The 23,912-nt window shown below is 42.2% G+C and overlaps 1 protein-coding gene across 3 annotated transcripts; it reads left to right on the top strand.

Annotated features, from left to right (window-relative positions):
* The first annotated feature begins 238 nt into the window (after positions 1 to 238).
* On the top strand, positions 239 to 23,862 carry LOC110522236 (ralBP1-associated Eps domain-containing protein 1). Of its 3 annotated transcripts, none has more exons than XM_021600457.2 (19): positions 239 to 1,071; positions 2,558 to 2,681; positions 7,480 to 7,673; positions 7,844 to 8,006; positions 8,317 to 8,450; positions 10,186 to 10,351; positions 10,825 to 10,888; positions 11,134 to 11,288; positions 11,427 to 11,548; positions 11,938 to 12,018; positions 13,712 to 13,799; positions 13,987 to 14,085; positions 14,242 to 14,314; positions 14,412 to 14,610; positions 17,582 to 17,755; positions 17,866 to 17,952; positions 20,244 to 20,383; positions 22,145 to 22,250; positions 22,419 to 23,862. In XM_021600457.2, the coding sequence occupies exons 1-19, from the start codon at positions 919 to 921 to the stop codon at positions 22,485 to 22,487; spliced, it is 2,391 nt and encodes a 796-aa protein (XP_021456132.2). In that variant the 5' UTR covers positions 239 to 918; the 3' UTR covers positions 22,488 to 23,862. The 3 variants fall into 3 exon arrangements, with proteins under 3 accessions (XP_021456132.2, XP_021456133.2, XP_021456135.2); XM_021600458.2 differs by having other exon boundaries at positions 240 to 1,071; positions 7,850 to 8,006; XM_021600460.2 differs by having other exon boundaries at positions 240 to 1,071; positions 8,317 to 8,381.
* Positions 23,863 to 23,912: the final 50 nt, after the last annotated feature.

The raw sequence follows: 23,912 nt of genomic DNA, 5'->3' as shown, positions 1-23,912 counted from the left end.
CTGTATTTAATTTCCGATACACTTGCAAACATTTCTAAAAATATGTTTTCACTTTGTCATAATGGTGGTGTGTTGATGGGTGAGAGATTTTGAATCCATTTTGAATTCAGGCTGTAACACAACAAAATGTGGAATAAATCAAGGGGTATGAATACTTTCTGTGAAGTCCCTGTATCAATGTCTCCTGTAAGGCCAGGTTCTGGTTGTCCCCTCTCATCATACACGAGGGAAACAACAGCCGTTTAAAAAGGCAAAACCTTCCGCAATGGACCTCCTATGCCTGGTTAATCACAGCCATGGCATTCTACTAGTGCATCAGATATGACAAACAAACAAATATACAGTAACTATGGCATTTTTTTTGTGATCCGGGCGCCGCTCACTCACAACGTCTGTACATCATCACGGGGCATAGGACTGGTGGAGAAAAGAGCCAGAAGACCCTAAAACTTCACGTCTAATATAATTTTGAATTATTCAGACTTGATTGAAACATACGGCAACGGAATAGAACCGGAAGAACTCCGTTTCATTTACCGTTGAATACCGACACCCAGTCTCGGAAGTTGACTATTGCTGACTTGAGGCTGGTTTTCTACCTGGCTAGCCAGCTACGTTAGCTAGCTGCTAACAGCTTGTAACGTTAGTAGCGAGGCCAGAAAGTCTAACTTTATCCATTGATAAATAGCAAAGTAATTACCCTAAATAGTCAATTGTTCTAACCATTTGGTACGTAATATTGCGACTGGGCTAGTTTCTGGGGACATACAAGACCCCTTCTTGCCATAACCAGCATTTCGCTGAGCTATTTAGCAAAGCTAACCAGCAACGTCGCTCTTTCGCACTTTTTGGGTCCAGTTCAGGCAAGTAAGGATAACGAAACAGCTAGTTCGCTAAACGGGTACTTTTTATGCCATAATGGAAAGTTTAACATTAACTGATGGAGAGCAGAAGTATTACTCTGATTTGTTCGTTTATTGCGATACGGACAACACAAAGAAAGTGGCTTCCAATGGCAGAGTTCTTGACCTTTTCCGGGCGGCCCAGCTACCCAGCGAGGTTGTCCTGCAGGTGGGCTACCTAAATTAACTAGCCAGCTAAACGTATCAATCTGTCAAATGTGATAGAGGTGTGTTGACATGTATGTGGTGTTCATGTTGACAGTGGTTAACGTGACGAGACACACCTTATACTTGCCAGTTAGCAAATTGAAAAAGGTATTTCCTGCATCAGGCTAACTAGCAAAGCATGCTACCAAGAATATAGTTAAGTTGCTAGCATTACATTTTATACATAGCCACATGTTCTCTCAACACCACAGCTATTTATTTTCAATGTTTTTCTAGCTGTCTTTCTGCTTGATATTTTTGCAATTTGAATCATAAACTAGCTTAATTATCCCCACTTGTTTTTGTAGCTAACCAGTTTAAGTCGACAGCCCACTTTCTCTCTTGTGTATTTAATACTTTGTTGCTTGCTGGACTGGATACAAAATGTACAGTATAAGATACTCATATTTGTATCGCCTTGATACTATTCGAAGGTCATAGTGCTCATTTGACTGATTAACATTAATCCAATCCAAGATGTGAAGCCAGTAGAATGTGCATTGTAGCAACGACTGTGTTACTTGAACATAGTCAGTCATGTTTAGCTATTTCTTTGTATATTCGTGCTGTTATCAATTTGTGGGCTGACGCCAACATTTCTGTTGCGGTTGAAGGTTTGCTGGGCTGTCTTTCTTTCAATGTGTCATTTATTGACCTGCTCAGTCTAATTCCTAGGCCACTTGTCCTGGTGTAGGAATAGAATTCATGTGCTAGGAAGGGGTGTGACTCAGACTTTTGTTTCAACAGTTACTGTGCTCTTTTGTGGGCCATGATGTATGCTTTTATTTCCTCCCTAATGCAAAAACACAGGACTAAAGGTTTCTGTTTTGGTTGTTCATTATACTGAAGAATAGGCCTAATCCATGATCCATAAATCTGAGATGTGAAATGTTGCTGGGTCTGTCTGTGGCCTATTTCCCATTGAAATGATGCAGACTCACTAGGCCTTGGCTGGTAGTTATATTTCTTACCAACGCAATGGCAAAGTCTCAGGGAATAGGTCTTCAACTTGCCGTATACATCTATATATATGTATATATCTAATTCAGATGCATCCTTGTAGAAATGTCAGACCATTTTATTTTATGACGACACAAGTCACATTGCTCAGTGAGCACACAAAGCAACATCTGTCTTCCTGTGTTAGTTAGGAAGCAATGTCCTTGGAACTTTCTCTGTGAGAGACTGCAACATTCCCTCCCATGATCAACTATTTGGCACATAACAGTGATGCGTGAACACAATAGTGAGTTTATATCACTCTACAGTATGTTGATAATAAGATGAACTGCCCCTCCCTACCTTCAGGCTATGCTCAAACCCTAGACCCCAACAGCAGCAGAGTCCCTGCCCATCTTCTGAAAGTGCCTGAAACCCTACCTCTTCAAAGAGTATCTTAAATAATCCCCCTCCTCAAAAAAGACTGAAATGTAAATTTGTTGTCTCAGATCACAGAGCTCTGTGGAGCCACTCGCCTGGGCCATTTTGGAAGGAGCCAGTTTTACATTGCACTGAAACTCATCGCTGTAGCCCAGTCCGGACTGCCTCTCCGAGTAGAGAGCCTCAATTCTGGTTAGTAAACATGTCTGGAATGCTCCATCTATTAGGAATTAACCACTAATGTATGAGAGAGGGTATTAGCACCTGGGGGCACACTGGACAATGTTTACATCTTTTTATGTTTGCCTTTGGTGCGGTTTCAGTTAAATTCAGTTGCCTATATTGAAGGGAGAGTAGCATAGTCATGTGTTTTTCACAATGGCGCACATTTGACTTCAAAACAAAACTGATTACAGTGCATTCGGAAAGTATTTAGACCCCTTGACTTTTAACACATTTTGTTATGTTACAGCCGTATTCTAAAATAAATACAATTGTGGTTTTCCCTCATCAATCTACACACAACCATAATGACAAAGCAAAAACAGTTTTTTTTAAATAAAAAAAACTGATTACATTTACTTATGTATTTATTTAGACCCTTTAGTCAGTACTTTGTTGACGCACCTTTGGCAATGATTACAGCCACGGGTCTTCTTGGGTATGATTTTACAAGCTTGGCACACTTGTATTTGGGGAGTTTCTCCCATTCTTCTTTGCAGATGCTCTCAAGCTCTGTCAGGTTGGATGGGGAGTGTCGCTGCACATCTATTTGAAGGTCTCTCCAGAGATGTTCGATCGGGTTCAAGTCCAGGCTCTGGCTGTGCCAATCGAGGACATTAAGAGACTTGTCCCGAAGCGACTCCTGCGTTGTCTTGGCTGTGTGCTTATGGTCGTTGTCCTGTTGGAAGGTTAACCTTCTCCCCAGTCTGAGATCCTGAGCGCTCTGTAGCAAGTTTTCATCAAGGACCTCTCTGTACTTTGCTCCGTTCATCGACCTTGACTAGTCTCCCAGTCCCTGCCACTGGAAAAACATCCCCACAGCATGATGCTGCCACTACCATGCTTCACCGTAGGGATGGTACCAGGTATACCCAAGATGTGAAACTTGGAATTCAGGCCTAAGAGTTCAATCTTGGTTTCATCAGACTAGAGAATCTTGTTTCTCATGGTCTGAGAGTCCTTTAGGTGCCTTTTGGCAAACTCCTAGCGGGCTGTCATGCCTTTTACTGAGTGGCTTCCGTCTGACCACTCTACCATAAAGGCCTGATTGCTCGAGTCCTGCAGAGATGGTTGTCCTAATGGAAGGTTCTCAAATCTCCACAGAGGACCTATAGAGCTCTGTCAGAGTGACCATTGGGTTCTTGGTCACCTCCCTGACCAAGGCTTGCTCTAGGAAGAGTCTTAATGGTTCCAAACTTTTTCCATTTAAGTATGATAGAGGCCACAGTGTTTTTGGGGATCTTCAATGCTGCAGACATTTGTCTGTGCCTCGACACAATCCTGTCTACGGACAATTCCTTTAACCTTTTCCTTTAACCTCTTTGCTTGGTGCTTGCTCTTACATGCACTGTCAACTGTGAGACCTTTTTTTTATATAGACGGGTGTGTGCCTTTCCAAATCATGTCCAATCAATTGACTTTACTGCGGGTGGACTTCAATCAAGATGTATGAACTTTTCAAGGATGCTCATTGGAAACAGGATGCACCTGAGCTCAATTTTGAGTCACCAGAGCAAAGGGTCTGAATACTTATGTCAATCAGGTATTTCTGTGTTTTATACATTTCCCAAAATGTCTAAAAACCTGGAAAAAGGGAAGGGGTCTGAATACTTTCCTAATGCCATGTGTGCTCCCTAGAGATGAGCTGTTTTCAAATGCATATACTGTCAGCATAGAGGATACATCACCCAAGTTTCATATCTGAGTCCGTTTAATAAGTAGCAGGATGCAGAGATATGGATGGATCAGAGATGGAGTGTGATTTTGCAGGAAATGAAGACCACTATAAAGTACCAGTCAAAAGTTTGGACACACTTACTCATTCAAGGGTGTTTCTTTATTTGTACTATTTTCTACATTGTAGAATAATAGTGAAAAACTATTAAATATCACATATGGAATCATGTAGTAATCAAAAAAGTGAAACAAATCAAGAAAAAATATATATTTGAGATACTTCAAAGTAGCCACCGTTTGACTTGACAGCTTGGCATTCTCTCAACCAGCTTCATGAGGTAGTCACCTGGAATGCTTTTCCAACGGTCTTTAAGGAGTTCCCACATATGCTGAGCACTTGTTGTCTGCTTTTCCTTCACTCTGCGGTCCAACTAATCCCAAACCATCTCAATTGGGTTGAGGTCGGGTGATTGTGGAGGCCTGGTCATCTGATGCAGCCCTCCATCACTCCCTATTGGTCAAATAGCCTATACACAGCCCAGAGGTGTTTGAGGTCATTGTCCTGTTGAAAAGCAAAATGATAGTCCTACTAAGCGCAAACCAGATGGGAAGGTGTATCGCTGCAGAATGCTGTGGTAACCAATCACAGGCAGTGTCACCAGCAAAGTACCATCACACCACCACCTCGCATGCCTCGCATGCTTCACAGTGGGAACCACACATGTGGAGATCATCCGTTCACCCACTCTGTGTCTCACAAAGACACGGCAGATTTCCACCGGTCTAATGTCCATTGCTCATGTTTCTTGGCCTAAGCAAGTTTCTTCTTGTTATTGGTGTACTTTTAGTAGAGGTTTCTTTGCAGCAATTCAACCCATGAAGGCCTGGTTGATGCAGTCTTCTCTGAACAGTTGATGTGTCTGTCACTCTGGGAAGCATTTGATGGGAAACTGAGGTTGGTAACTCTAATGAACTTATCCTCTGCAGCAGAGGTAACTCTGGGACTTCTTTTCCTGTGGCAGTCCTCATGAGAGCCATTTGCGATTGCACGTGAAGAAACTTTTCAAGTTCTTTACCTTTTCCATATTTACTTACCCTTACCTTCATGTCTTAAAGTAATGATGACCTGTCATTTCTCTTTGCTTATTTGAGCTGTTCTTGCCAAAATATGGACTTGATCTTTTACCAAATAGCCCTATCTTCTGTATACCAACCCTACCTTGTCACAACACAACTGAAATTCCACAAATTAAATTTTTAACAAGGCACACCTGTTAATTGAAATGCATTCCAGGTGACTACCTTCCTAAAGCTGGTTGAGAGAATGCCAAGTGCAAAGCTGTCACGGCAAGGGTGGCTACTTTGAAGAATCTCAAATATAAAATATATTTAGATTTATGTATCACTTTTTTTGGCTACGTGATGATTCCATATGTGTTATTTCATAGTTTTGAGGTCTTCACTATTATTCTACAATGTAGAAAATAGTACAAATAAAAACCCTTGAATGAGTAGGTGTGTCTAGATGTTTGACTGGTACTGTATATACAAAAGCATGTGGACACCTCTTCAAATCAGTGGATTTGGCTGCTTCAGCCACACTCGTTGCTGACAGGTGTATAAAATTGAGCACACAGCCATACAATTTCCATAGACAAACATTGGCAGTAGAATGGCCATACTGAAGAGCTCAGTGACTTTCAATGTGGCACCATCATAGGATGCTACCTTTTCTTCAAGTCTTTTTATAAAAATAAAAAACCTGCCCCGGTCAACTAAGTGTTATTGTGAAGTGGAAACGTCTAGGAGCAACAACGGCTCAGCCTTGAAGTGGTAGGCCACACAAGCTCTCAGAACGGGACCGCCAAGTGCTGAAGCGCGCAGCGTGTAAAAATTGCCTGTCCTTGGTTGCAACACTCATTGTCGAGTTCCAAACTGCTTCTGAAAACGTCAGCACAATAATTGTTCAACGGGAGTTTCATGAAATGGGCTTCCTTGGCAGAGCAGCCGCACACCAGCCTAAGATCACAATGTGCTATGCCAAACGCCAGCTGGAGTGGTGTAAAGCTTGCCACCTTTGGACTCTGGAGCAGTGGAAACTGGAGTGTTGAATCACGCTTTACCATCTTACAGTACGACGTACGAATCTGGGTTTGGCGGATTCCGGGAGAAAGCTACCTGCCCCAATGCATAATGCAATTGGGAAGTTTGATGGAGGAGGAATAATGGTCTGGGGCTGTATTCATGGTTCGGGCTAGGCCCCTTAATTCCAGTGAAGGGGAAATCTTAAAGCTACAGCATACAATGACATTCTAGACAATTCTGTGCTTCTAACTTTGTGGTAACAGTTTTTAGGGAAGGCCCTTTAATGTTTCAGCATGGCTGTGCCCCTGTGCAGAAGTTGAGGTCCAGACATAAATGGGTTGGCGAGATCAGTGTGGAAGAACTTGACTGCCTGCACAGAGCTCTGACCTCAACTCCATCGAACACCTTTGGAATGAATTGGACCGCTGACTGCGAATCCAGGCCTAATCGCCCAACATCGCTAAATAATCTTGTGGCTGATGGAAGCAAGTCCCTGCAGCGATGTTTTAACATCTAGTGGAAAGCCAACCCAGAAGAGTGGAAGCTCTTATAGTAACAAATGGGGGACCAACTCCATATTAATGACCATGATTTTTGAATGAGATGTTCGATGAGCAGGTGTCCACATACCTTTTGGTAATGTAGTGTACAAGCGAAGAATAGAGAACACATTCAACAGGAAATTGCACAGCCTAAACAGGAAACTGGGCCAGAGCTATTGGAGGAAAGGACTCAAAGTACCTCTTGAAAACCTGAACATTAGGCTTTGTAAAGCACCTTTTGATACGTCACTTAAGTAAATTGGGTAACACTTTAACTAGATGTGGTTAATAATGCAGCTGCAAACAAATGTTGTGGTTATCATTTTCAACACTTTTGTAGGCCATGTTGTAATAGGCCATACTAGACGACAACAACTGACTAGTTAAGTCCTGCTAGTTGAAACAACTAGCTAGCTAGAAGGGATTTGAGGCAGTGCAATAATCTAACAGTTTCTCATCTACAGTCAAGGACTTGCCTCTGCCTCGCTTTGTTGTGGCCAAGAATGAACAGGAGGCCAGACACACAGCCATGTACCCAGACTCTGAGAACCAGGGGTCTTACCAGGGCGTAATCCCACGACCCCCAGGCCGAGGGCAGGTCAAGAAGTTGTCTGCCCATGAGGTCATCCAGCCCTGCGTGCCCACAGTAGAACCACAGGTCATTGCCCCTCTGAGCGTTTCTCTTATTAAGAGATCTCTAGTGGAGAAATATATTTGATCAACTATTTGAATGATCTAGTTTCTTGACAGATTGATCTGTCAGAATTACAATTCAAACTTTGATAGACATTTAGGTTTTAATCTGATGTTATTTGCCACTCTTTGAAGCTGCAGCCTGACACCACGTCCCCTGTGGTGTCTCCGCACCAGTCCCCTCCCACCTCGCCCCACTGGAGAAAGCACAAACGTCAGGCCAGCGGGGGGAACGTAGAGAGACAACCTGTGGTTGTGGCAGGTGCTGTCTGGACACCTTTCAGAGAACCACAAGCAGGTACACACTCCACACAACAACCTGTATCCTCTGAATGTTAGTCTGACAAGGTTTACAGTTTCAGTTGTAGATGTGTATTAATATCTGTACACAGTTGTCATGCATCGTTTTGGCTTTCGCCAGTCATATAACTATTACATAGCTTGCTAGATAAGTGAGGTTCAACATGATTATTGATAATAGGAATATTGATGACAAGTGTCTTTAATCCACTCACTGAATGCTTGAGTATGCTCACAGCATCAGCGAGAAGGAGCTCTGTAATCTAATTGCCCTGTCCTGAGGCTGTGTAACTCTCCTCTCTCTACAGGACCTGTGGTGTCAGGTGATGGGATGTGGTCTGCCAACTCTCCTCCCCCTGTTCAGGAAAGCTGGGTCAGTTTGAAAGATGCTCATCCCCCCTCCTCCAGCACACTCCCAGCAATACATTCCTCACCGGTCCAGGTAGTGCAGCAAATGCTTCCATGGACCTGTCATATTTCTTGTAATGGCTTAAAGGCATAGAGATGGAGATGGCCTATTTCACTACATGCTCTATTTCATTGGCTAATGTTTCCCCCTCAAACTACATACGGTGCATTCGGAAAGTATTCAGACCCTTTGACTTTTTCTACATTTTGTTACATTACAGCCTTATTCTAAAATGTATAAAATTGTGTTTTTCCCCCTAAATCTACACATATTACCTCATAATGACGAAACGAAAACAGGTTTTTATAAATGTTTGCACATTTGTAAAAATAAAGACTATCACATTTACATAAGTATTCAGATCCTTTACTCAGTACTTTGTTGAAGCATCTTTGGCAGCTATTACAGTCATCTTCTTAGGTATGATGCTAAAATCTTGGTACACCTGTATTTGAGGAGTTTCCCCATTCTTTTCTGCAGATCCTCTCAAGCTGTCAGGTTGGATGGGGCGTATTGCTGCACAGCTATTTTCAAGTCTCTCCAGGGATGTTTGATTAGGTTCAAGTCCAGGCTCTGGCTGGGCCACTCAAGGACATTCAGAGACTTGTCCCGCAGCCATTCCTGCGTTGACTTGGCTGTGTGCTTAGGGTCGTTGTCCTGTTGGACGGTGAACCTTCTCCCCAGTCTGAGGTCCTGAGCGCTCTGTAGCAAGTTTTCATCAAGGACCTCTGTACTTTGCTCCGTTCATCTTTCCCTCGACACTGACTAGTCTCCCAGAGACTGCTGCTGAAAAACATCCCCACAGCTTGATGCTGCCATCACCATGCTTCACCGTAGGGATGGTGCCAGGTTTCCTCCTGACGAGACCCTAGGCATTCAAGCCAAAGAGTTCAATCTTGATTTCATCAGACCAGAGACTCTTGTTTCTCATGATCTGAGAGTCCGTTAGGTGCCTTTTGGAAAACTCCAAGCGGGCTGTTGTGCGTTTTACTGAGTGGCTTCCGTCTGCACACTCTACGATAAAGGCCTGATTGGTGGAGTGATGCAGAGATGGTTGTCCTTCTGGGAGGTTCTCCCATCTCCACAGAGGAACTCTGGAGCTCTTTCAGAGTGACCATCGGGTTCTTGGTCACCTCCCCGACCAAGGCCCTTCTCCACCGATTACTCAGTTTGGCCGTGCAGCCAGCTCTAGGAAGAGTCATGGTGGTTCCAAACGTCTTCCATTTAAGAATGATGGAGGCCACTGTGTTCTTGGGGACCTTCAATGCTGCAGAAATGTTTTGGTAACCTTCCCCAGATCTGTACCTCAACACAATCTTGTCTTAGGTTGAAGGAATTGTCGAGCTCTAATGGCTTGGTTTTTACTTTGACATGCACTGTCAACTGTGAGACCTTATATAGACAGGTGTGTGCCTTTCCAAATCATGTCCAATCAACTGAATTTACCACAGGTTGAAACATCTCAAGGATGATCAATGCAAACAGGATGCACCTGAGCTCAATTTCGAGTCTCATATCAAAGGGTCTGAATACTTTATTTTTTTTTAATACATTTGCAAAAATGTGTAAACCTGTTTTCGCTTTGTCATTATGGGTTTTGTGTGTAGCTTGATAAAATATTTAATCCTTTTTAGAATAAAGCTGTAACGTAACAACATGTTGAAAAAGTCAAGGGGTCTGAATACTTTCTGAATGCACTGTAGCTATTGCTACTACGATAAGTCAGGAACGGTTCTTTTCTCTCAATGTTTCACATGACTGGCTTTAGGAGAACTCTTCGATACGAACGGTTGCATCTGCGACAACAACCAATGAAACCCAAAGACAGTCCAGTGGTGGTTATGACGACCCCTGGAAAATCACAGACGAGCAGAGACAGTATTACATAAATCAGTTCAAGACCATCCAACCAGACCTCAACGGTTTCATTCCTGGTGAGTAGTGAGCTTTGTGTGAAACCAGCTTTTACACATTCACCTTCAATCTGCAGTTGCTTCATCCATTTTTGGACTAATAAATTAATGTTATTCAAGAATCAAAGGGTATATACATTAGAAGTGCCTAATGAGCTTAGTTTAACTGTCATACTCCATCAGAACCCAAAATATGTTTGTTTTACACCAATGGTTGTAAACATTGTACATGTAAACAAACATTTTATAGCCTCTCAACATGTTAAAAACTATCTTTAATATATTGGCTGGTCAGTCCTTGTATTCATAGCTCTGCCCATTCAATTTTAGTGGTTACATTTCTCCAGGCCTATCCCTCAGCTTTTTACCAAAACAGAGGCAGGGAACCACTTTGTTTCAATTAAGGATTGGCCCTTTAAAGGTTACAGGGACTGGCTGTTATGCTACAGTGATTGACCCAGCACAAACAGTTTTTCCCTTCGTCTATATTTCAGGTTCTGCCGCAAAAGAATTTTTCACAAAATCAAAGCTACCTATTCTTGAACTGTCCCACATTTGGTAAGTTATTAGAAAGAGGGCTATTGGCTTTAGTTGAGATGCTCCCCATATGTAATGATGGATTTGTATTATGAACCACCTGCTTTATTCTTAATCCAGGAAGTAATACCAAAGAATGGAATAAATAACTCTTCAGTTATTGAATTTGGATACCTCTTGTCCAGTGATTGAATTCACAAGGGATTCGAGCAGTTTTCCATTCACGAGTTTGTCTTTTTCGCTGACTCACATTTTTTGCATTACAGGGAGCTGTCAGACTTCGATAAAGACGGGGCGTTGACACTGGATGAGTTCTGTGCTGCATTTCATCTGGTTGTTGCTCGGAAAAACAGCTATGATCTACCTGAAAAGCTGCCGGAGAGTCTTATGCCAAAGCTTATTGACTTGGATGACTCCGCAGGTAAAAGCTGGCGCTCTCCTGCTATATAATCAGAATCTGTCCAAACTTGGCCTTGGGACTGTCTGCTGAAGACAGTTGATTTATGAAACACAGAGAGAAATGGAATTGTCATCCTGATATAAATGTTCCATGTTCCAGAGGTTCCAGACCAGGCCCCTGACGTGGGCTACTCGGGATCCCCCGTGGAGGTGACACCCAACAAGTCCCCCTCCATGCCCTCACTCAACCAGACCTGGCCTGATCTCAACCAGGGCAATGAGGTTGGACACCGAACCACCACATGTTGTCACTGTAAAATAGGTCATCGTTGAACTTTTGCCATTCCAGCATTTTGCAAATTACTTCTCAATTAAGTGATCGATAAGGATCTTTCCATTGCTCGGTTTTAGGAGCTGTCCTCTCGCAGTAATTTCCTAATTCAGTATCTTTCTTATCCATTTTTAAGAAACACAGATTAGTACTTACAGAAAGCTACAATTCTCAATCAGTCAGTTTGCTCCATTTCTGTTAAGCTAGTTATCATGGTTCCAGTCAATATCCATCCCTTCCTCACTATAATGAATGGCTAAGTGATGGTAAATGCAGTGGGGTTTGTAACTGGGTGGGGAATCATCCTGTGTGCTGATGTGTTTCTGCTTTGTCTCTCTAGCAGTGGGAGACTTTTAGTGAGCGCTCCTCCAGCTCACAAACTCTGACCCAATTTGATTCTAACATTGCGCCAGCTGACCCTGTAAGTCCATCACTTAGTTTGCCTGTTTCAGTATAAATTATGAAATTAACCCAAGGGCTAATTAAGATCTCGCTCTGAGTGCATGTACTTAGTGCTACTGAATTTACCATAACAGCAGTACCCATGTGATTTTTGCTTGCTTAGCTTTTTTTTTGTCCCATATTATGATAAAGAATGACATTGTGGGCCCTATAAGTTCCTGGGATATTTTAAATGTTAGCAATATTTAATGTCTTCATTTTTTTTTTACTCTAAACTATGAAATAACACATGGAATCATATGTAACCAGAAAAGTGGTAAACAAATCAAAGTAGCCACCTTTTGCCTTTAATGACAGCTTTGCATTCTCTCAACCAGCTTTATGAGGTAGTCACCTGGAATGCATTTCAATTAACAGGTGTGCCTTGTTTAAAGTAATTTGTGGATTTTTTTTTCCTTCTTAATGCATTTGAGCCAATCAATTGTGTTGTGACAAAGTAGGGGTGGTAAACAGGTGGCCTTTTACCAAATAGGGCTAAGTCCATATTATGGCAATAACAGCTCTAATAAGCAAAGAGAAATGACAGTCCGTTACTTTAAGACATGAAGGTCAGTCAATCCATACAATTTCAAGAACTTTAAAAGTTTTTTTTAAGTAAAGTTGCAAAAACCCATCAAGCACTATGATGAAACTGGCTCTCATGAGGACTGCCACAGGAAAGGAAGACCCAGAGTTACCTCTGCTGCAGAGGATACGTTCTTTAGAGTTAACTGCACCTCAGATTGTAGCCCAAATAAATGCTTCAGAGTTCAAGTAACAGACGCATCTCAACATCAACTGTTCAGAGGAGACTGCATGAATCAGGCCTTCATGGTCAAATTGCTGCAAGGAAACCACTAAAGAACACCAATAAGAAGAGACTTGCTTGGGCCAAGAAACACGAGCAATGGACATTAGACTGGTGGAAATCTGTCATGTCTTTTTGAGACGCAGAGTAGGTGAACGAATGATCTCTGTGTGTGTGTGGTTCCCGTCATGAAGCATAGAGGAGATGGTGTGGGGGTGCTTTGCTGGTGACGCTTGTCTGTGATTTATGTAGAATTCAAGTCACACTTAACCAGTATGGCTACCACAGCATTCTGCAGCGATACGTCCTCCCATCTGGTTTGCGCTTAGTGGGGCTATCATTTGTTTTTCAAAAGGACACCTCCAGGCTGTGTATAGGCTATTTGACCAAGATGAAGAGTGATGGAGTGCTGCATCAGATGACCAGGCCTCCACAATCACCCGACCTCAACCCAATTGAGATGGTTTGGGATGAGTTGGACCGCAGCGTGAAGGAAAAGCAGCCAACAAGTGCTCAGCATATGTGGGAACTCCAAGACTGTTGGAAAAGCATTCCAGATGAATCTGGCTGAGAGCGTGCCAAGTGTGCAAAGCGGTCAAGGCAAAAGGTGGCTACTTTGAGGAATCTCAAATGTTAAATATATTTTGATTTGTTTAACACTTTTTTTTTAAATAAAGAAAAACCTTTGAGTACGTGTCCAAACGTTTGACTGGTACTGTAGAGCTTCAGTTTTCTCAATCTGCATAATTGCCATGAATGGAAGCCTTTTCTAGCCTTTTACAAACTATTCTGACACTATATGAAATATTTCTATCCTAATGGCAGTATATGGGCTTATGATCATCAGACACCTCTGTCCTTACAGGATACAGCCATTGTCCACCCTGTCCCCATCCGCATGACCCCAAGCAAGATCCATATGCAAGAGATGGAGCTGAAGAGAACCGGAAGTGGTAAGATACTTTACCCATATGATAAGAGCACGTAAACATATCAGAAGACCGAGCTCTGTCTTCGAAAGCAGTAGAGACTGGAGAGACTAGCAACTCTCAAAAATTTTACTGAGAAGTAGTGAAGGGATGCACTGTACCTCTTTCTAAATACTGTTATGGGAATTCACCGTCTTTCTCATTCCTGAAGACCACACACATCCTACGAGTCCCCTGATGGCTAAACCACCTGACCTCTCTGAAGAAACCAAGCTTGCCACCTCTATGAAGTTTGTAACTGCTAACTCTGGTAAGTGTCTCAAGGGATGTGCCATTATCATAAAGAATTTAGGACAGTTGCAATTTTTAGGTAGGCCATATTTCCTATAATAGATCTGTGACCATATTATATTGCATTTCCTTGAGGCATGGTTCAAGATACAATACTCATATTTCTCTCCTAAAGGTGATGGTTATAGCAGTTCAGATTCCTATACTTCAGATCAAGACCCAATTACTAGTGTTGTAACAAGACAAAGGTAAGTTGGTCTCAATATCTAGAGATATTCGATGTCAAAACACATGCTTTGTTAATTGAAGAGTTTTTGAATGGTAAGCTCACTAGCTGTGTTGTAGGTCTCATTCTGGGACGTCTCCTGAAGGACTGAAGGTGGTGACTGCTCCCCCACCGCCACCCCCCAGACCACACGCCTCCCACTCCCGCTCCTCCTCTCTAGACATGAACAGAAGCTTTGCGGCTGTCCCCACCGGGCCACAGTCGGCTGGAGTCGTGGCCTACCCTCCAGCCGTGCCTCCTAGACCACTACCCACACAGGTAGAACTATCAGCACAGACCTGAAGACTTATCAAAATGTTGCTGCCTCTGTGTAGTCTTAAATAGGAAATGTACATATTTAAATGCTGAAATCTCCTTTATGTTCTATTCACTCTACACACACTTATTATTACTACTACTACAACTAAGGGAGTGAACGTTATTTATAATAAGGGTTACATGGAGAAAAGAGAACCTCTCTGAAATGAAAATGGATAGCCTTCCCTTGGAAAAAAAAGTGATATATACACACACCCAAAATAATAATTAAAACTAAGTGGATAGCAGAGAACATGTTTAGCCTCACTTCTTGGAAACACCAAAGCCTTAGATATGCAGTTTTAGAAACTGTTCTTTCTTCTGTAAGCATTACATGGCAACGCAGGATTTTTTAATATATTTTTTGGCACAGGGCTGCGGGCCAGAAGGTTGTGAGTTCAGAGACTACTGTGGACAGATAGCTTTTACTATAAAGGACATCATATTTGCAGGTCAGAGAGAGAAATGGCCTTATAGAAACATTTCATGCAATTCTACATAATGTTACATATTAGCAGAATATTTTTTAATACCACATAAATTACAGGCTAAGAATGGACAGATGTGTGTTCATCTTGTCACATTTCTCCAATGCCAAATCAGTGTGTTTTGTCTGCAACAAAACTGTTCATGTCTGCAAACAATCATTAGGAATCTGAGAATGGTCAAGTGTTTCCCTAAAAGCTGTCTTGGGTTTAAATATCTTCTATTGTACAGAAAGTGAATAGCTTAATCAATTGATAGTGACAGAATTTGATTACCTCCCAAGCAAAGTACATTTTTGTCTCTGCTGTAGAAACTAAATGATATCCCGGGTATTTTACCGCTTGTTTCTATCATAAAGCGTCACGGACCTAAGCACTGTTATAGTTTACTTATATATAATGGGATCTGTAATTTTTTCCCCCTCTAAATCTTAAGATAACAATGTGTAGGCCTGTGCTTTTTGCCATTTTCTTTAATAAAAGGTAGACCTATGGCAAATCTATGAATATAGCAGCCTAATAGCCTAATTTTATCTGTCAAACAGGTAGGCCTACCTCTTTCTTAAATAGGAAGAAATAGGCTCCAACACAAAGTCCTCTTGTTGTTACTAAAGTCAAATTAAAACTTTATATTAATGATGCCTACTGTCCATTGGTTGTGCTGCTGCTTCAAATTTCAGCACCACAATGTTACTCGAATCAATAACTCTGAACATAGGTTATAGGCTAGTCCGCGCACATGATTTGGACTAGGCCTAATCGGAAGTAATGTTTGGAAGAAGCTTTTGACTCACCTCCTGAACTGCTGCCACTGTAGGCCTGCACAGCATTGGTGAGACGGTACACAAAAAAGGTTTTGATCAGCAAGAGCAGAGCAGCCCGGGGCTCAGGGTTGGAATATCCATTGCCGTGTGTAATGCAGCCTAGTTTTATTTATACCATCCCAGCAGCTATCTTTGTAATATAACTTTGATCTGTGCTTCTCCGGCCATGCACTTCGTAGCCTATAAGCTATGGATAATTTGATTGAGACTACACTAAATAGCCTGTAGGCTCACTTGATATTGCATGCCAGGCGGAGAATCAGCGATGAGGGGCGGCATCAGGCGCGCGCGCGCACACACACACACACACACACCGTACCAGTCAAAAGTTTGGACAGATCTAACCATTCAAGGGTTTTTCTTTATTTTTACTATTTTCTACATTGCAGTGAAGACTTCAAAACGATGAAATAACAAATATGGAATCATGTAGTAATGAAAAAAGTGTTAAACAAAATATATTTCATTCTTCAAAGTAGCCACAGTTTGCCTTGACAGCTTTGCACACTCTTGGCATTCTCTTAACCAGCTTCACGAGGAATGCTTTTCCAACAGTCTTGAAGGAGTTCCTACATATGCTGAGTACTTGTTGGCTGCTTTTCCTTCACTCTGCGGTCCAACTCATCCCAAACCTTCTCAATTGGGTTGAGGTCGGGTGATTGTGGAGGCCTGGTCATTATTTGGCCTCTCCTCCTTGGCCAAATAACACTTGCACAGCCTGGAGGTGTGTTTTGGGTCATTGTCTTGTTAAAAAACAAATGATAGCCCCACTAAGTGCAAACCAGATCGGATGGTGAATTGCTGCAGAATGCTGTGGTAGCCATGCTAGTTAAGTATGCCTTGAATTCTAAATAAGTCACAGACATTGTCACCAGCAAAGCACCACTTCCATCCTTCACGGTGGGAACCACACATGCGGCGATCATCCGTTAACCTACTCTGCGTCTCACAAAGACATGATGGTTGGAACCAAAAAGGTCAAATTTGGACATCAGACCAAACGACAATTTTCCACAGGTTTAATGTCCATTGCTTGTGTTTCTTGGCCCAAGCAAGTTTCTTCTTATTATCAGTGCCCTTTTAGTAGTGGTTTCTTTGCAGCAATTCAACCATGAATGTCTGATTCACACAGTCTCCTCTGAACAGTTGATGATTACTCTGGGTCTTCCTTTCCTGTGTCGGTCCTCATCAGAGACAGTTTCATCATAGTGCTTGATGTTTTTTGCGACTGCGCTTGAAGAAACGTTCAAAGTTCTTGATTTTCAATATTGACTGACCATGTCTTAAAGTAATGATGGACTGTTTCTCTTTGCTTATTTGAGCTGTTCTTGCCATAATATGGACTTGGTCTTTTACCAAATAGGGCTGTCTTCTGTATACCACCCCAACTGATTGGCTCAAATGCTAAGAAGGAAAGAAATTCCACAAATTAACTTAAAAAAATACTCAACACTCCCCTTGACTGAAATTGAAAAAACATGACCCTCCCCCAATTTTCTCCAGGTACCTATGCAGTAAATTTCAATCCACACCGAAGTCATTGACTAAGTAATCTCCTATTCAAGGTTGTGTTCCATTTTTCAATATGCAGTGTTTAGTCTGAACCCTGTGTTTTTGCCCCAGACCTCAGGTCCCCACAGTGGGCATCGCTCAGATGAGGGCCTGGCAGCTCATTCCACTACCTCGCCCCAGCAGATCCCGGAGCAGCCCAACTTTGCTGACTTCAGTCAGTTCCAGGCGTTTGCAGCCTCAGAAGAGCCCAGCGATGACGGGGAGAAGCACCCAGAGAGTCTGCCGGTAAGTCACACCGTAAAATACAGAACCACCTTGCAGTTGGTGAACCTAACCCGGTTATATCATCTGTACTCCTGTTATAATAAGACAGACTGTTCGTTCTCCGTTCACAGGTAGAGAAGTCTTCAGAAGGTGCTGGGCCTTTGAGAACTGTGAAGAGTGACAACCAGGAAGAGCGAGCTGCAGCTACTGTGAACTCTGTAAGTAATTGACTTATTTAGACCATGATGCACCTCAATCAATCACCCCAACTACCTCGTACCTCAGTACACTGACTCGATACCTGTACAGTGGCTTGCGAAAATATTTGAATTTTTCCTATTTTGTTGCCTTACAACCTGGAATTAAAATGTATTTTTCTAGGGAGGGGGTTTGTATCATTTGATTTACACAACATGCCTACCACTTTGAAGATGCAAAATATTTTTTGTGAAACAAACAAGAACTAAGACAAAAACAGAACTTGAGCGTGCATAACTATTCACCCCCTCCCAAAGTCAATACTTTGTAGAGCCACCTTTTGCAGCAATTACAGCTGCAAGTCTCTTGGGGTATGTCTCTGTAAGCTTGGCACATCTAGACACTTGGATTTGTTCCCATTCTTCAAGGAAAAACTGCTCCAGCTCCTTCAAGTTGGATGGGTTCTGCTGGTGTACAGCAATCTTTGAGTCATACCACAGATTCTCAATTGGATTGTGGTCTGGTCTTTGACTAGATAATTCTAAGACATTTAAATGTTTCCCCTTAAACCACTCGAGTGTTGCTTTAGCAGTATGCTTAGGGTCATTGTCCTGCTGGAAGGTGAACCTCCGTCCCAGTCTTAAATCTCTGTAAGATTAAAAAAAAAGGTTTCCCTCAAGAATTTCCCTGTATTTAGCGCCATCCATCCTTCCTTCAATTCTGACCAGTTTTCCAGTCTCTGCTGATGAAAAACATCCCCACAGCATGATGCTGCCACCATCATGCTTCACTGTGGGAATGGTGTTCTCGGGGTGATGAGAGGTGTTGAGTTTGCTCCAGACAGTGTTTTCCTTGATGGCCAAAAAGCTCAATTTTATGTCATCTGACCAGAGTATCCTATCCTCAGATAATAGCATCGTTTGCTTTCGCCAAAAAGCCTTTTTGAAATCTGACGTTGGCTGGATTCACAACAAGTGTAGCGTTAATTTGGTATCTTACATGTGTGTTTTCATGAAAGTTTGATTTTTATAGTAATTTATTTGAATTTGGTGCTCTGCATTTTCACTGGCTTTTGGCCAGGTGGGACGCATATCCCAGAGATTAAGCAATGGCTTTTTTCTGGCCACTCTTCCGTAAAGCCCAGTTCTGTGGAGTGTACGAGAGATACTCCAATCTCTACTGTGGAGCTTTGCAGCTTCTTCAGGGTTATCTTTGGTCTCTTTGTTGCCTCTCTGATTCATGCCCTCCTTGCCTGGTCCGTGAGCTTTGGTGGGCAGCCCTCTCTTGGCAGATTTGTTGTGGTGCCATATTATTTCAATTTTTTTTTAATGGATATAATGGTGCTCCGTGGGATGTTCAATGTTTCGGATATTTTTTATAACCCAACCCTGATCTGTTGGGTTATAAGAGCTCCATGGTCTTCATAGTGCGACTTGCTTGGTGGTGTTGCAGACTCTTGTGCCTTTTGAACGGCTACATATTTATATATACTGAGATCATATGACACTTAGATTGCACACAGGTGGACTTTATTTAACTATTTATTTGAGTTCTGAAGGTAATTGGTTGCACCAGATCTTATTTAGGAGCTTCATAGCAAAGGGGGTGAATATATACAGTTTACATAAGTCAGAAGTTTACATACACCTTAGCGAAATACATTTAAACTCAGTTTTTCACAATTCCTGACATTTAATCCTAGTAAAAATTCCCTGTTTTAGGCCAGTTAGGATCACCACTTTATTTTAAGGGTGAAATGTCAGAATAATAGTGATTTTATTTAAGCTTTTTTCTTTCATCACATTCCCAGTGGGTCATTAGTTTACATACAGTCAATTAGTATTTGGTAGCATTTTTTTTTGGAAGCTTTAACTACCTGACTGATGTCTTGAGATGTTGCTTCAATATATCCACATAACTTTCCTACCTCATGATGCCATCTATTTTGTGAAGTACACCAGTCCATCCTGCAGCAAAGCACCCCCACAACATGATGCTGTCACCCCCGTGCATCACGGTTGGGATGATGTTCTTCGGCTTGCAAGCCTCCCCCTATAGGACTCATTTTACTGTGGATATACTTTTGTACCTGTTTCCTCCAGCATCTTCACAAGGTCCTTTGTTGCTGTTCTGGGATTGATTTGCACTTTTCGGACCAAAGTACATTAATCTCTAGGAGACAGAACACGTCTCCTTCCTGAGCGGTATAACGGCTGCGTGGTCCCATGGTGTTAATACTTGCGTACTATTGTTTGTACTTGCAAATGGTTATTTTCAGATTTATACAGTGTTTTTATTTTTTCCCTGTCAGGCCAAAGGGTCCATCATGGCCCCCCCACCTAAGCCTGTCCGCCGGAGACTGAAGTCTGAGGATGAACTCCAGGAAGAGGCCCTCCCCCTGAAGTCTAACGTCATAGCCACTGTTTTAGCTGCACAGCCGTCCATTCCCAGGTAGGAACAGGGGCTCCATATGAATCTGAATAGTGACTGGTCTTTCATTGTTGATTTATACAGTGCCTTGCGAAAGTATTCGGCCCCCTTGAACTTTGCGACCTTTTGCCACATTTCAGGCTTCAAACATAAAGATATAAAACTGTATTTTTTGTGAAGAATCAACAACAAGTGGGACACAATCATGAAGTGGAACGACATTTATTGGATATTTCAAACTTTTTTAACAAATCAAAAACTGAAAAATTGGGCGTGCAAAATTATTCAGCCCCTTTACTTTCAGTGCAGCAAACTCTCTCCAGAAGTTCAGTGAGGATCTCTGAATGATCCAATGTTGACCTAAATGACTAATGATGATAAATACAATCCACCTGTGTGTAATCAAGTCTCCGTATAAATGCACCTGCCCTGTGATAGTCTCAGAGGTCCGTTAAAAGCGCAGAGAGCATCATGAAGAACAAGGAACACACCAGGCAGGTCCGAGATACTGTTGTGAAGAAGTTTAAAGCCAGATTTGGATACAAAAATATTTCCCAAGCTTTAAACATCTCAAGGAGCACTGTGCAAGCGATAATATTGAAATGGAAGGAGTATCAGACCACTGCAAATCTACCAAGACCTGGCCGTCCCTCTAAACTTTCAGCTCATACAAGGAGAAGACTGATCAGAGATGCAGCCAAGAGGCCCATGATCACTCTGGATGAACTGCAGAGATCTACAGCTGAGGTGGGAGACTCTGTCCATAGGACAACAATCAGTCGTATATTGCACAAATCTGGCCTTTATGGAAGAGTGGCAAGAAGAAAACCATTTCTTAAAGATATCCATAAAAAGTGTCGGTTAAAGTTTGCCACAAGCCACCTGGGAGACACACCAAACATGTGGAAGAAGGTGCTCTGGTCAGATGAAACCAAAATTGAACTTTTTGGCAACAATGCAAAACGTTATGTTTGGCGTAAAAGCAACACAGCTCATCACACTGAACACACCATCCCCACGGTCAAACATGGTGGTGGTGGCAGCATCATGGTTTGGGCCTGATTTTCTTCAGCAGGGACAGGGAAGATGGTTAAAATTGATGGGAAGATGGATGGAGCCAAATACAGGACCATTCTGGAAGAAAACCTGATGGAGTCTGCAAAAGACCTGAGACTGGGACGGAGATTTGTCTTCCAACAAGACAATGATCCAAAACATAAAGCAAAATCTACAATAGAATGGTTAAAAAATAAACATATCCAGGTGTTAGAATGGCCAAGTCAAAGTCCAGACCTGAATCCAATCGAGAATCTGTGGAAAGAACTGAAAACTGCTGTTCACAAATGCTCTCCATCCAACCTCACTGAGCTCGAGCTGTTTTGCAAGGAGGAATGGGAAAACATTTCAGTCTCTCGATGTGCAAAACTGATAGAGACATACCCCAAGCGACTTACAGCTGTAATCGCAGCAAAAGGTGGCGCTACAAAGTATTAACTTAAGGGGACTGAATAATTTTGCACGCCCAATTTTTCAGTTTTTGATTTGTTAAAAAAGTTTGAAATATCCAATAAATGTCGTTCCACTTCATGATTGTGTCCCACTTGTTGTTGATTCTTCACAAAAAAATACAGTTTTATATCTTTATGTTTGAAACCTGAAATGTGGCAAAAGGTCGCAAAGTTCAAGGGGGCTGAATACTTTCGCAAGGCACTGTATATCGTCGATCACTTAATTGGCATTGAAATGAAGAAATTTAAGTTTAAAAAAAATAAATAATTGCAGGTCGGTTGGGAAGGATAAAAAAGCTATTCAAGCCTCTATCAGAAGAAACAAGGAGACCAACACAGTCTTGGCCAGGCTCAACAGTGAATTACAGCAACAGCTAAAGGTAGGGGAGTGTTTAAACACAGTACATGCATACTAACCAATTTGTTAGTGAACTGAACCTGAGGCTTGATTTGGAACATTTTGGCATAAAAAAAAAATCGAAGCCTTTACAAAGGTTGAACTTCATTCCTAATTTTTGGTGATTTATCTTGTTGTTTTTCATTCATAGGACTTGCTAGAAGAGAGGATATCTTTGGAGGTTCAACTGGAACAGCTTAGACCATTTTCCCATTTGTAACCTGTTTGTGAGGAGGATAAGTCCATGAGAGCAGATAGGAGAGATGCACATGTTATTCTCCCGATGTCCACTCCCTCTGTGTTCTGCTGTCTCTACTGTGTGAAACGGACTCTGTCACCGGCTGACTGACTGCAACAACACACCCTGAGTCGCCCTCATCAGACAGAGTACAGTCTTACCAGAGCGGCTGGGATGGGAATGTTACAAATATTGGCACTTTTATTTATCAAAGAAATAAAGATTATTGTAGACGTCAATCCCTTATAACAGGACAGGCCCCCGAGGCTAGGCAGGCAGGCATAGAACTGGAACTTGAGTCATGGGGTACTGAAGGCCAAGTTCCCTCCCCATTCTTCCCCTTGATGACAAGTGTTCAGTTCACTGAATGAGAGGAGCACACTGTGGTCTGTCTGTAGTGTGAGTGGGCCTGGCCGACCGGGCCCTGTCAAGGACAGATAATCATACCAGCGAGGGCATTGGGTGAGGAGAGGGGAGGAGTCTATGGGAGATGATGCTCTATCCTGGAGCACCTTGGACTGATCATGTGACAGGAATTTATTAATGTTCCAGTTTATTACTGTGTGTGTGGATGTATGTGGGCAGGCAACGGTTACAAACTGCACAATGCAAGTGTATATGTGTTCCTTTTAGTTTTTTTTCACTAGTCTTCTGCGATTTGATCCTTAACACAGTAAGCTGTATTACCTTGTGAAGTGATCGACCCCCAGATGACGGGACACCTTTTTCGCTCCTGGCTCTGTAGTTGCTCATGCTGCCGCTGCCTGTGAGAGAGGTCCTTGTGAGATACCAACTATGGAAGTGAGACCTGACTGAAAAGACTGCACCCCCCCCTGTTTTTCTTTTTGTTTCCCCTCTGACACCATTTTTATTTTTACCTGCATGTTGTTCATGTTCTTATCTAGTATGAAGACTGCGCTTAAAAATAGACCACTTGATTTCTACCTGTATATCTTACCTAGTATGACATTGTGGTGGTACCTAAACATTGTATAACTGTCTTTGTTTTCCTGGAACTTCCTGTTTCTTTTCTCAACCTGTCTTCAAATGCCTTACTCCTGGCGTTCAGGTTTCCACTTTATTCTATTCTCCCTGTATTGAACCTAGGTGAACCTTATTTTCCCTGCTGTTCAGGTTGATGTACTGTAAAAGGGTTATGTTGTATATTGTATATGATACACACCTTTTGATCTCATATGTACATTTGCATTAATTGCTGACTAACAGCAAATATTCTATTTAATTGCTTATTATGGCTGTGGGATGATGTTTAACTGCATGGATGTATCTCTGCAGAATGAACTAGCAGCTGTGTGATTTTTACACAAAATAAAATGACAATATTTTAACCACCTTTTTCGAGGTTCAAATGTTATTGTTGATGTGACTGACTCAAGCCGTCCCAAG

This window comes from Oncorhynchus mykiss, chromosome 4, assembly GCF_013265735.2.
Source record: "Oncorhynchus mykiss isolate Arlee chromosome 4, USDA_OmykA_1.1, whole genome shotgun sequence".
In the NCBI taxonomy this organism is placed as follows: domain Eukaryota; kingdom Metazoa; phylum Chordata; class Actinopteri; order Salmoniformes; family Salmonidae; genus Oncorhynchus; species Oncorhynchus mykiss.
This window is presented reverse-complemented; position numbering and strand designations above follow the sequence as displayed.

What these genes read in the sequence shown, in the direction of transcription:
- LOC110522236 (XM_021600457.2), top strand. Translation starts at nt 919, where the DNA reads ATGGAAAGTTTAACATTAACTGATGGAGAGCAGAAGTATTACTCTGAT. An exon ending in TGCCCACAGTAGAACCACAG is followed by an intron (nt 7,674 to 7,843) that starts GTCATTGCCCCT and finishes CACTCTTTGAAG; the next exon opens with CTGCAGCCTGACACCACGTC. An exon ending in CTAGACCACTACCCACACAG is followed by an intron (nt 14,611 to 17,581) that starts GTAGAACTATCA and finishes TTTTTGCCCCAG; the next exon opens with ACCTCAGGTCCCCACAGTGG.